Here is a 16,777-nt window from a genome sequence, read left to right as displayed (position 1 = left end):
TTACTCCATCCTCCAGCCTTCTGCTGGCTTCCTCTGCTCCCCTGCACTAGGGTGTCCATGCAAGGCCAAACCTGCCCAATCCTTCCCTCTTTGCCACCACTTCTCCTATTTGAGGGGGGAATCAGAGCCTTGGGGAAATCCATGGAAAGGGTCCCCACTCCTGGGAGGAGGAGGGGCTGGGATCAGCATTGGCTGCCCTTTTATACAGGAACTCCCCAAAACTCACTGAGAAGTCCAAGCCAAAAGGGAAAGGTCACCCAGGAGGACTTGGAGAAGAAACCACCCATCCCTCCACCAGCAAGAGGACAGGATGGCTCCCAGGAACATGTTGCAAGATAAAAATCTTGTCAAGAAGACAGAAAAGCTAATGAAACACAAGGAATGTTTCAGTGGGTGCTCTCACACCAAGGCTACATGGCCAGGATTTCTTCTGTCTCTGTGCTGTGCAAGGAGCAAAATACGTGACTAGAGGAAAACCTGCATCTTCCTATTTATTTTGAATCTTTGCTAACCTTCAGCTTTGGCTGGAACTTGAACCTCTCTTGTTTTCAAGTGGGTTTGGATTTCTGGCTGAACATTTTCACAGCTCTGGGTGGAAGAGAGTTACAAGATAATGACATGCTGAAAATAAAAGTGAATTTCAAGCTAAGCTGTTCTTTGGCTTAATGTTTATCTGGGGAGTTTCTCCTTGGTAATTAAAGGCAGAGCGTCTGCATACTAAAACAAATCTTGCATCTAAATGTAATAATAGCTTCATAGCATGGGTGAATTTTTTTGTTGTTGTTGTTTAGAACTAAGTAAATTTTTTTGTTGATCTCTTGAAATGGTGTCTACAGACCTCTTCAGTGTGTATTGTACAGTTACACTAAACTACTAATTACAAAATTTCTTCCTCAGATCTCAGCTGAGATACTTTGGTTTGCCTACAGGTGCCTTTGGGAAGGAGGCAAAACAGGAACATGTAGAAAAAAATTGAAAACAATATTTCAAATGTGCTGGATATCCAAGAAAGGAGTTTTCAAGAGCCTGAAGTATGTGTAACTGAAAAAAAAAAGCAAAAAAAAGCAAAAAAAAAAAAACCCTAACAAAAAAACTTGCTGCTCTTTCAAGTTGTAACTTACTGAGTTTGCCAGAAATGCCTACTTGGAACAATTATATATATATATTTTAGAACAGAATTGTGAATGTGCCTTTCCTTTTCACACCAACTGAAACATTTCTCCTTGCTATCACGCTCCTGGCTTTTGCAAAATGCAAAACATCTTTGGAAGGACAGTAACTGAAGTCTCCTGAGCAGCTTCCACTACCCCAGTGCCCAGAACAATCTCACCCAGCCAAAAGCATCTGCAGAAGCTGCTTGTTCACTGGAGATGGGTTCCACCCACTCTGAGCTGGCTGGTGGCTTCAGCAACCCCCAGAGCATTGCCACACGTTGTCCCTGCACCCTCCCTGCTCTCATTCCCAGACTACATGGCACAATTTTGGCAGGATAGCCCTGGGTGTTTGTATTTGGAAACACGCCAGACCTCAGCTCTGGCCTGGTTGGAGGGCACCTGGCAGCCTTGCCACGCTTACATTAACTCCTCTCTTGCTGAAAATCAATTGCTGGACCTGTAACTGGCTTCCATGGAGGGCTCTCATGTGCACAAAGGCACAAAACCTTTTCATCTGATGATGAAATTGTACATTTTGTACTCTCTGCACATTTAGTGCACAGAAGGGAACAGCTCCCCTAACACTGAAACCTACAAACCCTCCCAGCAGAGCCTGTCCAGCCCAGCACTGCCAGCAGGTTTCATGCACAGCTACAGAGAACAGAGAGGGATTTCTTTACCCAAGGAAGAGCAAACTGCTCAGAGGATTGGCTTTTGCAGTCACAAACGACCTAAAAATTCAAGAACCACCCTACTGAGAGCCATAGTTCCACCCTCAGCCCAGGAAAGCAGCCAACAGCAGGTTGCTGCAGGCACCAAACTCCTTCCTATGGTGGCATTTTAGCTCTATTTTTCTTTTTTTTTTGTTTTGTTTGAGCAGGGTCCCACTCCAGATCTTCAGCAGAATGAAGCTCTGAGTGAATTACATGCTTCTTGCAGCACTGTATGGCCTTTGCAAGCTTGTTTCTGGCAGGGAGGTGTGGACCCCTTGGGAGGAACCAGCCTGTACAGGGAGGTCACAGTAGCTGATGACAAAAGCAGGCTGAAACAGCTCTTTAAAATGCAAAGAATTGTTCAGGTTATCCATAATTTTGCTTTAGAAAGGATTCAGCCAGTTGTTTTTTTTACAGATGGCTCTTTATTCTTTTCCTATCTTCTAGAAAGCTGGACAACAAGGAAGAAATAAACTATGTCTCATCAAAGGCACCTCCAAAGAACAGACTAGGAGTGTGCTTAACTCACTAGAACTGCAACATATGTAAAGGAACAAATGCCTTTCTGCTTAATATTCTTGGGACTCAAGATGCAAAGGAAAGATCTCCTTACATGTAAGTATTTTAATGCACTGTAAGAATGTGATTATCAAGTAACCACTGTAAAAATTAAATCTCTCTTTTCAGAGCTATGCCAGTCAATTTTCTTGGCCAAATCATTTTATGCTTTTATATTAATTGATTGGAATATGAATAAAGTTATTCACATTTATACATGAATGCATATGATTTTTCATGGTCAATCTATAACTTCCCAAAGGCAAACATGAAGGCAGAGACAGAGTTGTCAGAGTGTGGGTTTTAAATGGAGTACATATGGGTTACAGAAACTATGGAAAAAGAATAAAAAGTGTGATTGAGGGTTACACACACTGACTGTGACTATTCTTTCCTTTTTTTTCCTCCAGAGATAGCTGGAAGCATCTGCTCCAGTCCCCTAAAGCACAGGACTGTTGAGTTGTTACCTCTGCTTGCAAGCAGCTCCAAGATCTGAAGCAGGGCATTGAAACAGAGGTGGTTGGGGTGGCAGCCCCAGGGTGCAGCTCATCCCTGCTCACACTGCAAAACCAGGAATGCCTCCCCAGGGTATGTGGTGTCACAGAAGTGGAAATCAGCTTAGGTTTGTGTCAGGGATGCAGACGTACTGAAAACCTGTGAGATTTTGTACATCGCATTCATTAAACTCAAAGTCACCATCTCCAATTAATTTCTTTAGAATGTTTTTGGCTCTTGAGCACTAATCAGTCATTTGAGGAGCTGGCTAACACTCAGAACCACTGAGGCAAGCCCCAGCTCCTGGCTGCACACGTGCATCAGGCAGGAGCTCACAACCAAATTAAAAATCACAGCCACAGTTTCAGGAGCTCAGAAACACACCACACATATTTATTAGGTATTTAATCCCTGGTTAACTGCTCCTTGCTCCTTTAGGGACTGGGAAGCCAAGGTCCTCTCTTAGGTTCATCTATTAGTATGTGAAGCCCTGAATGATCTCACTAGGGAGCCAGCAAGGCAAGTGGATGGTGCAGGCACCAAGGGTTGATGTCCACGACTGTCACAGATAAATAACACAACTGAGGCCCTCTGCAACCAAAAGGAAGACTTTTATCCCCAAAATCTGACAGGCAACATCAGCAATAGGCATGGCTTACTGCACAGGGCCAGCTGAAACAGCCATGCAAGGAGTTAACAGCTTCTCCTACTGGAAATGTTTCCTCTCTACAATGTCTTGTTTCACACTGAACACTGAAATATTTTCCCACAGTTAAAGTGGGAAAAGAGATCTCAGCACATGCAGTTGGGTTTCCCTATATTTGTATAAGCAAGGTAAATTTGAAACAGGTTTGTGTCTGGAATTTTCTCTGCAAGTTTCTTCTTGTCATTAAGCTCTTTATAACTGTATATTCTGCATCCAGTCAAGCAGCTGCAAGTTGGTCATGCATTGATAGTGCTCTGGCTGCATGTGCAAGGTTATTTTTTTTAAAAATACTTTAAGATTTCAAGTGAGAGTTCTTTTTTTCCCCTCTCTCCACTTCTCCTGTCATACCGATTTTTTAAAACCTGAAAATTTGTCAGGAGGAAAGGCAGCCAGCTCTGAGAGGGTGCTGCTTAAAGGCAGATGTCAGCCCAGACTGAGCAAATACCAAGCCAAGAGGAAGTACAAGGCTTAAATTGGGAAGGGTTTAAAATACGAGATTGTGATCAAGCACTGCAGCAGAAGCAAGGACAGATGAAACCATCATCTTCTAGTTCTTCCCTAAGAGGCAAAAAACTGATACTCTGGAAATGGTGCCTGACACGGGCTGAGGAGGAAGGAGCGAGGTGCCCTCCTGCTGCACAGATACACGCTGGCTGATGGATGCCTGGGCTCAGGCAAGCAAAAAGCACCTCAGGTTTCTGAAGCACTGTCTTTTGGGAGGAACAATCTCAGGGATGAGACACACTCACACATCAGATCTGATACACGTGTGATCTTGCTGGATATGTCAGCTCAGCACAGCATCTGCCTGGAGCTGGAGGATGCATCGCCTGCCTCCTTTGCACAGCGTGTTACATCCCTTCGGTGAATCCTGCAGTTGTGGGAAGCTGGTTTTTATTCTGAGTTTCCCTTAACCCTTGAATTCCTTCTGCCTACAGCTGCTTGTTCTCTGCCTGGGGCTCTGCATTTTCCCTCCATGGCACAGCAGGACTTGTACCCTGTCCTAATCAGGCTGTGATGCTGCAATCATTGCACTGGGAAGAGATAAGCAGGGACTTTCTCCAAATGAAAAAGGGTCTTTTCTCTAAAAATACCCAACACAGCAGAGCTGCCAGTGCAGTGGAGATGCTGGAGCATGTGGCTGGGGCAGGCATAAACTAAGCATAACCCTAACCCAACACCACTCACCAGCTGGATCTACTTTTGCTGCAGGACACAGAGAAGCACCTTTATATTCTAAATAAATAAGGTCATTTAGGCTTGATTTAAAGACTGGGAAATTACAAGCAGTGGCTTTAGTAACAGGCACAGGATAAATTTAACCTGTAGATTCAATTACAATCCATTACACAGAACAAATTAAATCAAAGCCACGTTAAATGCTGCAGCAGGTAGCACCATGCATCCTGTGACAAACACAACTGCAGCAGCTGGGTCAGGAAAATCCTGGACAACAGCAAATGGCCACATCACAATCTGATGTGTTAGTATTATTTTTCCTCTTTCCTTTTTCTATTGCAACACAGGATAATGTAGCTGGGTCAGAAGAAAGAATTATTTTCCACGAGAAAATTAAAACGGAAGATCTCTGCAACTAATCCTTTGATGAGACAGTTTGAAATGAGATATCCGATATCAACTGAATCATGCAGAAACAAGGCACTTGATTTATTTACTGTTTCTGTAGGGAACCCATTATCTTGCCTGTTCTACCTCTCCTCTGGGAAGATTTCCCCTCCTCTCCTCACCATTTTTGAAGGAGAGAGGAAAGGTACCAACAGCCCAAAAATGAAGAGGATTAATTTCCTTTGATGTAGGGAATGGGAATTTTCCTTCTGTATCAATTAATCAGTTTTGAATTATGAGAACTTAAAACAACTCTCATCTCCTTCCAGCAGGAAAATCTTTCCCTCAGCCCCCCCGTGATGCTAAGATTGCTTTCCTACAGTTTAATCTTTTGCTTGCAGTTACTGTAGTTATTTCCTTTAATAGGTACAGCATTTCTGTGCTGGTGATTTATTCTCCTATTACATTTTTCTGATTCTCTTTGTTGGTGGTTTTCAGTCATTTAAGACACAAGTCTTGGCCAAATGTCTGTTTTCCATCAGTCACAAACTTTACATTTTTTTTCAGAAATCCTGAACTCTTGCCTTACATCAGTCCTGACTGAACTCCAGCCACCTTTCTTTTGAATTGTTCTTCACACCAAGACTTCAGAGAAATATTTCACCTCCCTTAGTGTAAACCTTGTCCTTCCAGCCACAGAGGAGAGGGCTGGGAGCATGCAGTCACCCCACACCCTCCCAATGCAGAGACCTGACCCAAGTTCAGCACAGCAGTGAGACCAAGGGCTGTACCACTGAGAATGATGCACTAGCAGGTAATGTATATCTAGAACAGAACAGCTCCCACTGGCTTTACAGTTGTGATTTGTAAGGAAATGAAAACAACACAACACTTGATTTTTATCACAAGCCTTCAGGAATTGGTAAAAAGAAAAATAAAGGCAAGAACTGCCAAAGCTTGGTGAGCACATTGAATGATAACTGGAAGGTGAGGAGCATGGAGACACAAACGTGCTGGCAGCTCAGGATGATACTGGAAAACGAGCCACATAATTCTCCAAAGCAAAATAACTTGGCTGACCCTGGCAGTAATCAGCAATAAACAAACTCCCTGGGTAGGCTTTGGTCAGGAACATGTTTTTTTTTTAATGTAATAGGATGATGTCTAACATCTCCTCTTTTCTCTCCACTGATGAAGCTCTGCTCCCACAGATGTATGAACCTACATGTTCATTATTTGTGTGAACATCACCACTGCAGGCAGTGGGAGAGAAGAAGGGAATCCCGCAGGTACATAAAAGATTAGGACCGAGCTTCACCTGCACAGTCTCTGTTACCCTTGATCTGAAAAGTTTAAATTACCATTAAGAGTAAAAAAAACCCAAACCCAACAGTGAATGCAGACATGCTTTGGGCACTGGGCCACTTAGACCTTCCTGACCATGTCACAGCCTCAACCACCCCAAAAGCAAGAAAGAGGTTAAGACCTGGGCTTGTAAACAATGCAAATACACACTTACAATTAGAGGTCCTCTGTTGTTTTCACGGTACTGGTTCTGGAAGAAGATATAAACCACAGTGGCAGCCAGTGAGTAGAGGAAGGCAAAGACTGCAATGGTGACAAAGAACTCAGCCGAGGAGGAGAAGTCCCCTATCAAGGAGAGGTTTTCTCGGCGCTTGCCTTCACAAGTAGGAACTTCAAAATTCACTTGATGCAACCTGGAAAACATCCCAAAAAGCAGTAGGTGAACTACAGGAAAAGGAAATAGTTATCTGATTAAGGATGTAAATAGATTTACTCTGTCTCCCTATCTCATTTCTGATGCACAACAGCCTCCTGCTTGAATAACCAGCCCTATCAGTAGTCCTGTGGGCTGTGCTCTTCAGAGCTGGTTGTATATGAGGTTTCTTCCCTGTGAATGTCCAGGTGAGACTGAGGACCTGAACACATCTTTTAATCAACCTCAAAGAAAAGTTGATGTTCCAATGGTTTGGCATAAACTCCCCCTCCTCCCTTCTGCTCTGGGGTTTTGCCATGGCAACAGCTGAAAAAGGATAACAACCTGGTTCTTGCATTCTTGTGATCAAGGTGGTAGAAACCAGTTCTTATCCTCTATATTAAGGCCACAGGATACCTGCACTGAGAAGTGTGCAACTTCATTATATCAGGGAGCTGTGTGCATGGCTCCCTGTGGCAGTTAACCCTGCAAGCTGCAGCCATATGGCTGCAAGCCATATAGCCATATAGTGCCTCTGCATTAAAAGCTTTTAAAACCAAGCTGCAGCAGGCATACACAGCCTGGGTCAAAGAAACAGTCTGCATGCCCTGGTTTAATCAATAAACTTGAATTCATGCATCATTTTCAACCAGCAACCAAGCTGGTAGGTTTGGGGTTCTGCCTGGCAGCTCCTGCCAAGCCCTTCTGTGCTCTAATAAGTTTAATTCCTGATTCAAAAAGAGAAAAGAGATCCTTGGAGGAGGCATTTTAACAAGTCCTCTTGCATGGCCCAGATTAGCATCAGTGGGCACAGGGGGCTCAATGAGGGATCAAGCTGTTCTGCTCTGTGCAGGGAGAGCAGGAGGGATGAAGTCAGCAGCAAATTAACAACTGCAATTAAAGAAGTTATGATGTGGTGCAGAGAAAGGATGAGGCCTTCTGGGAGACATTGCTCTGCTCAAGGGCAAATAATGTGTGCAACAGTGAGCCAAAGGCAACAGCCACCACAAGTATCTGGCTAAATAAAAAGTTAGATCCCCAGAGGAAAACAAAGTACCCGCAGTGGAGATCACAGAAGATGGATTAATGGAGGCTGGAGAACTGCATGACTTTTTGCTTTCCCTGATCCAAACTAAATGTACCCAAACATGAAGGCAAAACCTTTTAATCAGTGGCTGATGCATAACACTGGGTGTTTGCCTCAGGCATTTCCATCCCTGAGCTTCTGTTGCTATCATAGTGGTGGGATGAAAACAAGAAACACGTCTGCCTGGATTGTGGAGATGAGCAGCAGCTGCCTCACCTCCCCTGTGAGAGCACAGCAAAGTCTGATGAAAACTGAACACATGAGAGACTCTAATGCTCAGGATCAGACGGTTTCCTGCCTTGGCTTCAAAGCCTCCTGGCATCAGTGCATGCACACTTTCCATCAGGGCTTACTGTTGTTTCCTAAAGAGGGAGGAAAATAAGGGGAAAGAAAATTTCCTAGTGCCTCTCATGCCAATTTTGCAGCCTGGAGAGAAAGTGGCTTTGTTTGAAGCATCACTATGGTCATGGAAAGATTTGAAATGCATGATTTGCATGGTCTGAGGAGAAAGCTTTCTCTGTTCTTGGGTACCACAGCAGTTTTTGAAGGGCTCTGGTGCAGGTTCTGGGATATCCTTTACCTAGATGAACACAGTGAGAAGGCTCAGGTCCCTCCTGGGAAAGCCAGGCTCTGCTGCCACGGTGGGAGCTTCACAATTTTATGTTACCACCTCACACTGGAAATGGGCTTTAGAGAACTGCCCTGGCCCTTATATCATTTCCACAAACACTATGGAACTGAGCTAAGCTACATTAAATACAATTCAATTGCTTCAGGGGAAAAATAAAAAAGAAAACCATCAAAAAAACAAGGCAATTCTGCATGCATTTTATTGTATCAAACACATCTTTAGGGTCATTTTTAGGATCACTGTTTTTTTTATCCCCTGGAATCCTGAAATAGCACAGCAGGCAACACTTGGTGTTGCAAATAGCAGTTCAAACTCCTGCTCATACCAAATATGAACAAACCTAAGGAATGTCTCTAGTATGATTTCAACTGGGAGCTGCTGCCCATCCCCTGCACCTTCAACTCCCTCAGTCACCACAGCCCCATCCAGTCTAACCCCTGACAACACATCAGCCTTTCTGAAACACAGTGAAGCCTCTGAGACCATGTCCCTCTTCTGTTCCCTGTTCTCCTGACTTCACCTTAGTTCTGAATCAGGATAAACCAGACAAAATGGTCATATATTATACTAAGATCTCACTCAGCAGTGCTCTTTCAGCCAAGCATCTTTTGGGGACATATGACCATAAAAGCCTTCTTCCATCAAGTTATTTTTGTTTATTCACTTTTCTTTTTAGAGTTCCCTGGCCTATAAGAAGATGTGCAGTAATTAGTGCCTCTTGTGGCTACCTCACCTCTACTTAAACAACAGAGATCTCAGTTGTACAAAGGGAACCAAAATAGACCATGACTCAGACCTGGGAAAGAGGAGACTGGCAGGGAAGAGAGGCAAGAGAGCCTCTGGCATGGTCATGGTGGGTGCTGACTTCACAGGAGGTATATGAAAAATTTCTTTAAGGCAGGGGAAGATCAGTGACAGAAAATCCAGTTTTATTAATCAAAACCTTTTTGAACTGGCTTGGTATCTCAGAAGGAAACTGATTTTTCCACTGGCTTTGCTGAGTCAGCGTTTCTGGGGGCAGGATGGTTTGGTGATGACTCACAAAAAATTAATTGCCTCTACCTCTGCCCTCACTTTTGATCTAATTCTACCTGTTCTGCCTCTTATTTCCTCTGACATTCTCCATTCACCTTCTCTTCTCTCATTCTTTGCACCCTACCAAGTGATCCTTGGCTGGTGCTTTTCTTCTGCTGTTCTTACCTCCAGCACCTGGATGCTCCTCTCATTCACCTTTGCTTCTACATTTCCTAAGCAAAACCAGGAGCCCCAAGAGTGACCCTTTGCAACCACCTTTGCACTTTGGTAACATCTGGGTTACAAACATAAGGGTTGGACCAGATGGATCCAGATGATTCCAACCTGACATTCCATGATCTCAGCACTACTGCTGGGCTGCATCAGCAGAAATGATTTACACTGACTGATGAACAATGCAAATAAGGAACACTTCAGTAAGAAATATTTTACCTAACTAGGGAAAAAAAGGAACAAATTTCCAAGTTCCTCTGAAAATGAGCTGTACGGTGCTCTTTGTCTTGTATTGCACTGAGTATGAATAATTCAGAAATAAAGCTGACAGCTCAGGAAGGGGACCCAGCCCCTCACACTGAGCAGAGCAGGGCTAAAGGTGTCCTCATTGCCCATCACCACTGATACCATCCTCTCCTCCTGCTCAGCCCCATTGCCAAACCAGCCAGCTCTGAACTCTCTCACCAAAGGCAGTCAGGTTGCAGTGATGAAGTCCCAGTAATTCAGGGTTTCTGGGGTTTCTTCAACCATTTGGCAAACTTTCCCTTGCTGTGGGAAACATGATGACAAGACAGCTGTATTGTCTAGCTTGACAAGATCAAAAGAGGGCAGGAATGTTTTACAGTGAAAAAGAAGGATTTGTACATTGCAGCACAATTGCAAAGAGCAGTTACATTTTCAGACACTAATTACCCCTGCTCTGAAAATAATACAGGAAGCCAGACAGGCTGAACAAAGCTACAGCTGTTAGATGTGTGTGGGGGAGCAGAAGCTGTGCTCTCTCCATGGAAGTATGAAGTCGCCTTTCTTTCCTGAAGTTCCCCAATAAAATATTCAATTAGAGCCTTTTCTTTTTTTCTTTTTCCTTTCTTTTTTCTTTCTTTTATTTTCTTTCTTTTTTTCTCTTTTTTTTTTTTCTTTTTTTTTTTTTTTGAGCAGCCCAGTCCAGCTGATGATCCTTGGGCACAAAGATGCTCCGAGCCAACAGCACCCAAGACCAATGTTGTCCCATGTCCCACTCTACCAGGAACCACAGAAGACCCCAAACAGAGTGTGTGCACTGAGTGATCCAATCTTTTCTGAGTCACAAAACCTCCCCTTTCAGCAAGCACACAGGGCTTCGACTTGAAACCAACAGAACATGCAATTAACAACAACTGTGTGCTCAAGTATTATTGATGAACAGCACAGATTTCCTCCCCTGGGCTTTGATGAGTGCTTGGATTAATAAATAAGAAAGTTCTGCCTCCAAAAATTCTCAATGGTCAGTGTTTCTCCATTACTTTACTAGGACTTGGTGAAAAATAGGCAAAAATAAAACTGAAAAAAACAAAAACAAAGAATTCCAACCTCTCTGTTGTGGCAGGTTGTCCTATTTTCTGAAAATAACATCTTGTAATCCACCCCCCAACCTGTCTACAACATGCATGAGCAAAATCTGCAACACCCACACACAGGCTTGCAAAAATGCAAAGATCCATTATCCCCTCATTGGGCTTTATTTCCCCCTCACTTGTTTCTGGTAGTCAAACTGTCAGTTCCATTTACTGTCTGCAAAGCAATGAGGGAAATACACCACTGGAAATTAGTTACTGCAGGTAGCACTTGTGGAGGAATTTGTTGTGAGATGCTTATCCTGGCTGATAATCCCCAAAATGAGGGGAACAGGAAAATTCAAATTGCAGTATTGAAATGCTGAAACCCACAAGGGCTCCTTAGCAACTGAAATGGCTCTGGTGAGGCAGAACAGGACAGGGGTTTTCACCTTCCTTTCTCTGGGATAAAAAGTAAAGGCATTTCTTTTAGTTAGCCCTAGAAACACTGTGGTTCCCTTGTTCCAATGGACTGTGCTGATGTGCTTGCACACCTGTGCCTCCAGCCAGGCAGTCCCTGGGCAAATACCTCTTCTGGAGGTGCCAAATATAGATTTTCTGTAGGTTCAGTGGAAGAACACTAACAAATAGAAGCTTTTCCACTCACAGCAGAGCTCATCGTTCCCATAAGACATCCCTAGAGGTATTATCCGCATGAAGAAAACCACTTTAAAAATGACCTTTAATACTCAGGTAAAAGTAGAAACCTGACTGAGAAGGAAAGATCTTGTCTTTAATGAAATTGCAGTCTGTGGACTCTTCCAACCCTCTTCACATCCTGCTCTCCAGGAGCAAGTGATGCACACAGTGCTTCTGGCTGCAAAGAACGTTTCCCCCACCACTGGGCATCCCTGCCAGTTGGGTGCTAAATCCTGGCTATGTGAAAGACTGCCCACACAGCAAGGAACAGGCTTCCTTCCAGCTTTTGGGAGAGGGGATGGAGCTGAGCTCTGCAGCTTTCTCCTCTTCCTCCCCCGAGATCTGCTCTCCGAGGAGAAGCTCCTGGGGATGGGGAACCCTGCAGCCATGAAACCACACTACAAGCTCATACACACCACAAAGTCTTGCTGAGAGAGCCACTGCTAAGCAGATGTCCTCAAGTCCAAACCATCTGTCAATTATAAGCATTTATTATCCTGTGATTCCCAGGATCTGAATCTTTCCACCCAGAACTGCTGAAGTCAGACCCTTTCTGAGGTAGCCACTCTGTGAACACCACATTTGAACTGCTTGAAGTCTTTAAAGCCAAAGTTCACTCCAGCCCTTTTTGTGGGGATGTGATGGGCTCAGCCCAGCAAACAGCAGGTACCAGAGAGGCGACTGCTCCCCTGACCCTTCTGCATCTGTCATCTTCTTCCAAAGTCTGAACTTTCCACCCTCTGCTAACAAGAATACGGTTTCTCACCCCTGACTTGCTCTCTAACACCTCTTTTCCCAAAATGAAGGAATTGATATTTACTAAAGCATTGCCTTGCCCCCTGCCCACCACTGCACCTCTACCAGCAGTGTCTGGAGATGCCAGAGCCATTTGAAACTGAGCTGCTCACTGTTACTGCTTCACTCTCCCAGATATTTTCCACACCTCCCTCTACCAGCCCCCAAATACATCCCCTCCTCTGGACTCCCCAGCATCCAAAGGTGCTTTCAGTACCTCCTCTCCTTGGCCTCCTCCCCTTCCAGAGCAGCAGCACATTAGTTTCTACCATATACATATTCTTACAGAATCAGTGAATTTTTCTCTGGAAAATAGGAAACGAAAATAAAACTTCTCCAGCTGATTCAGCAAGCCGGGTCTTTTGTTTCTTTGCTTTCCAGAGGAAGAAAGAATACAGTCTTCTTATCAAAGAGTATATTTCACTTTGAACTTCTGTCTTTTCAATGAAACCTTTCAGTTTCTTCCAAAAATATCCCAAAGCCCATATCTCTCTACAATTAGTCAGCACTACCAGTAGATTCACACAAACACATACTTTATCTTGCAAACGTTTAGTCCTAATTCCTGTCCTAGATATTTGAATATTCTGGAGATCTCCACTTTGCTTCACTCCACTCCACACCCATCCAAATGCATGACTAAAATCACAAAAAAAACCAAACCCAGAAGCCACTGCTGGAAAGTTGATTAGGACAGCCGTAGCAATTTATATTCTCTTTTGGATTATGTCAGGTTAAAGTAACAGAAAATATTTCCCCCTCCTCATATTTTCACTATCTTAACTTGTGAGATTCCCAGCCCTCACTCACACACAGCTGTTGTGCAGACATTTGGCCTGTCCTCTTTTTCTACAAGAGTTTTCAAAGGGACAAGCTGCCAGCCCCAGATGCCATCCCAACACTCCACACTAGCTTGGGCACCCTGGGAGCAGAGGTGGTCCCCCTAGGAGCTGTCAGCTTGGAGGCAAGAGCACATCCTCTGCTCCATCCTTCTTCACCTCACTTCTTTTCCTGTTCATATAACAAGTAAAAGACCCACTGAGGTGCTTGGATTTCCAGGACTGGAATCTACTGGAATCATCCTTTTGAGGATGAGGTCTATAGACATCGGAATAAGGACAAGACCAGCAGTGACAAGGAGAGGTCACCAGTGCTGGTCTGCAGCTTGGGAGCCCTCTTGCAGGACCTGTTTCCCGTGATTGCATTCACGAAACTCTTGGCAAGCAGCCTGTACAACAGTTTTGTGACACTCCTGAGGGAAAAAATGTCCCAGACGGGTGGCGGCCACAGCAAGGAACCTCCCCAGACTGTGCACGTAAGCCCTGGTACTCTGCCATGGCACCAAAAAGGAAATAAGGCATCTCATTATAGAACACATACTGCCAGGAGCACTCAGAAAGCTGAGTGGGTGATCCCAACCCCACTTCCAAGCCTACATCCCGACCCAGATTTATCTTCCAAGATATTTTCACCACCCTTCTCAGAAACACACACTTTTCCTTCCTGTGCAAGCAGAGCATAGCACAGGGTGACATGCTCCACTGGTCTTTACAAACCCAAATACCTTCCCATTCTGACCTTCTTTGAGGTATAGACTGGTGGAATTGCTCTCCGATTTCCCTTCTCTGAGCTATTTTCTTGGGGTGAGCAGCTTCCTTGTCATTGAGAAGCTTAGCTACTGTCTCTGAAGGAAGCTAACTTTTGGTCATCTTAAAAGTCATTGTGTCCATAGAGAAACACAAACAAGGAGGCCTGGAAATCCCACAGGAATGGACTTTCAGTGCCACACACACAGCTGTCCAATGCAACCTGGTCCCATCCTAAGATCCTGACCGAACCCATGGCTCCCTCCTGCTGCTTGCTTCTCTGGCCAGACACAGGAATCAGCTTTCACACTAGTAGGTTGGAGCAGAACAAAAATCTCAATGTCTGGAGATAAAACATAAGCAATAGGAAGTAGAAAACAAAGGCCTAAAAAAGTCACTGGATGTAATAAGAGCATTTCTGAGTCCTGGGCAGCACCTCTGCATGGGCGATGTGGGACTCCCCAAACTCCCTCTTCTGCTCCCATTCAGGCTCTGCTGCTGCTCAGCACTGTGTCACACTCCAATCCACCTCACTGCCCATAATCAAGCAGGCTATCAACTCCACATAAAACCAATCCAAATTCTTGGGCATCACCTGATGTTCAGCCAAAACCACCTGAAAGTGTAAATCCTGCCAGTTTTGAGCTTGCCCGTGAGAAGCAGGGTTCCCACACAGCTTAAATGAAGGCCTTTAAACCCTGAAAGCAACAATTTCACCTCCAAGAGCACTTGAGATAAACTCAGGAGCAACTACAGAAGACACAGCAATGTTTAGTCATTTGTATTTTACTTTAACTAGAATTTTCCCAAGTATATTGTCCTATGGTACTTAAAGCAATCAAATGGAGTATTCTGTAGAATTTTACAGCACGACTGCAAGAAGGCTCCAAGTCAAACATTTTCCTTGCAAGTACATGTCAAATACTCTTCTAGGGAGCTGGAAGATTTCAGGTGAAGCAGCACACATACAGGACAGGACGCCTGGCAGACCTGTAGGGATGGGGATGGACCTGCTGACACCTTCACACTGAACAACCCATGGGAACCCTGATAGGAGAGGCAGAGGAACCTGTCTGGGGCTATCCTGGATGCCCACCATCTCCAGAGTCTATTGCATATGAAGAAATATTGGATTAAACTCTTGGCAAATAAATTCCTGTAGAAACCAGGTGTGGGAGGAAAGCAGAGACATCCCACATATCCAGTTCCCTGTGGTTCTGGGGAAACCTTTAGGGCTGCTGCACAGCAAATACAGATTTGGGGGCAGAGGAAAGGGGAAGGACTGGGGTTGTTTGATCAACCCCCAGTTGGGTCACCACAATCCGTCTGGGGTATGGGATCAAATGCCAAACAAAGCGAAGCTGAAGGGTTTCTGTGGTTGCTTCTGTACTGGCATCACAAAAACGTGCAAAAAGAAATATTCAAGGGAAGCTGTAAGAAGCCAGACTTTTAGAAAAAGCCTTTGTGGCAGACACAGATAAAACACCATCACTGCATAACACTGCAGAGACTATTCATTAATATATACTAAAAAAAAATCAACTTGGGAAAAAAGCTGCATATATTAACAAATCCAAAAGTGAGTTCAACTTAAAGAACAAATTCTGGCTAAAGTATTAATGGAGAATAAGTCTAGCACCCAAATGGTGTAAAGCATAAAATACAGCCACTATGAAGCAATGTAAGTCAGTCTGGATCAATACCATCCAAAGTCATCAAGAATCCAATTGATTTGAGTGCCAGAAGAAAAGCTTGTACAACTTCCAGATTTAAGCAGCAGTGTTCCCCCTTTTCTGCACAGACACCATCTTCAGAAAGTTGTTACCACTTTCCTTCCCAGCCTGCTGTGTGCCCATGAGCTCTGTGCTCATCCAATGCTCATGGACATTCAGAACAGAAGGCAACAGCCAACCAGCCTGAAGAGCTGGAAAGCAAGAGAAGCCTCCTCTGTGTCAGCACTCAAGGATGTGCTTCCCTCAAGTTCTAAGGGTTTAAAAATTACAAAGTAGAACACTGAGGCAACTGAGAAGACCTCAACATCTGGAAAAGTCACCTTGTCTGCAGAGCTGCTGCCCTGGGACAAGCTGGAGCATCAGTCTCTCCCTGGCTTAGCACTGGATTGGGGACTTTATGAGCTTTATGAGCACTGGCAGTCTGACTTCCCAAATTTCTCTCATCTCTGACCTCTCCAATCTTCTGACTCCCAGCCTCCTCCTCCAATCTTCTCAAGCAGAGGTATCATGGTGCTCAGCTCAACACACCAGCATCATGAATGAGCAAAGATTTTACCACTTACACAGCCTCCTGGGGGCTGGGGTGTCCTGGCTGCATGCAAACCAGTCCTGGCACAGAAGCTAAATTGTGGGGGTGGCTTTCTGATCTCTTCCTTCATATGACACAGTGCATCAGATATGCCAAGGACCACATGCCCAGGATCAGCCTCAAAGAAAAGATAAGGTGAAGATGTGGCAGCATCACATTTCTGGTGGTTTTCTACAGAATTTATGCA

The 16,777-nt window shown here is 44.4% G+C and overlaps 1 protein-coding gene across 2 annotated transcripts in view; it reads right to left on the bottom strand.

The window, feature by feature from the left end:
- Positions 1-16,777, bottom strand: part of SYNPR (synaptoporin) — a 101,913-nt gene that overhangs the window by 4,951 nt on the left and 80,185 nt on the right. For both annotated transcript variants that reach the window (XM_030458287.1, XM_008503862.2), the window contains one exon: positions 6,712-6,910. In XM_030458287.1, the coding sequence (XP_030314147.1) occupies positions 6,712-6,910 (199 nt within the window). The remainder of the gene's footprint in view (positions 1-6,711; positions 6,911-16,777) is intronic.

The sequence above is a fragment of the Calypte anna genome, chromosome 12 (assembly GCF_003957555.1).
Source record: "Calypte anna isolate BGI_N300 chromosome 12, bCalAnn1_v1.p, whole genome shotgun sequence".
Taxonomy (NCBI): domain Eukaryota; kingdom Metazoa; phylum Chordata; class Aves; order Apodiformes; family Trochilidae; genus Calypte; species Calypte anna.
Note: the sequence above shows the minus strand (reverse complement) of the source record. Positions and strands in the feature narration are given on the sequence as shown.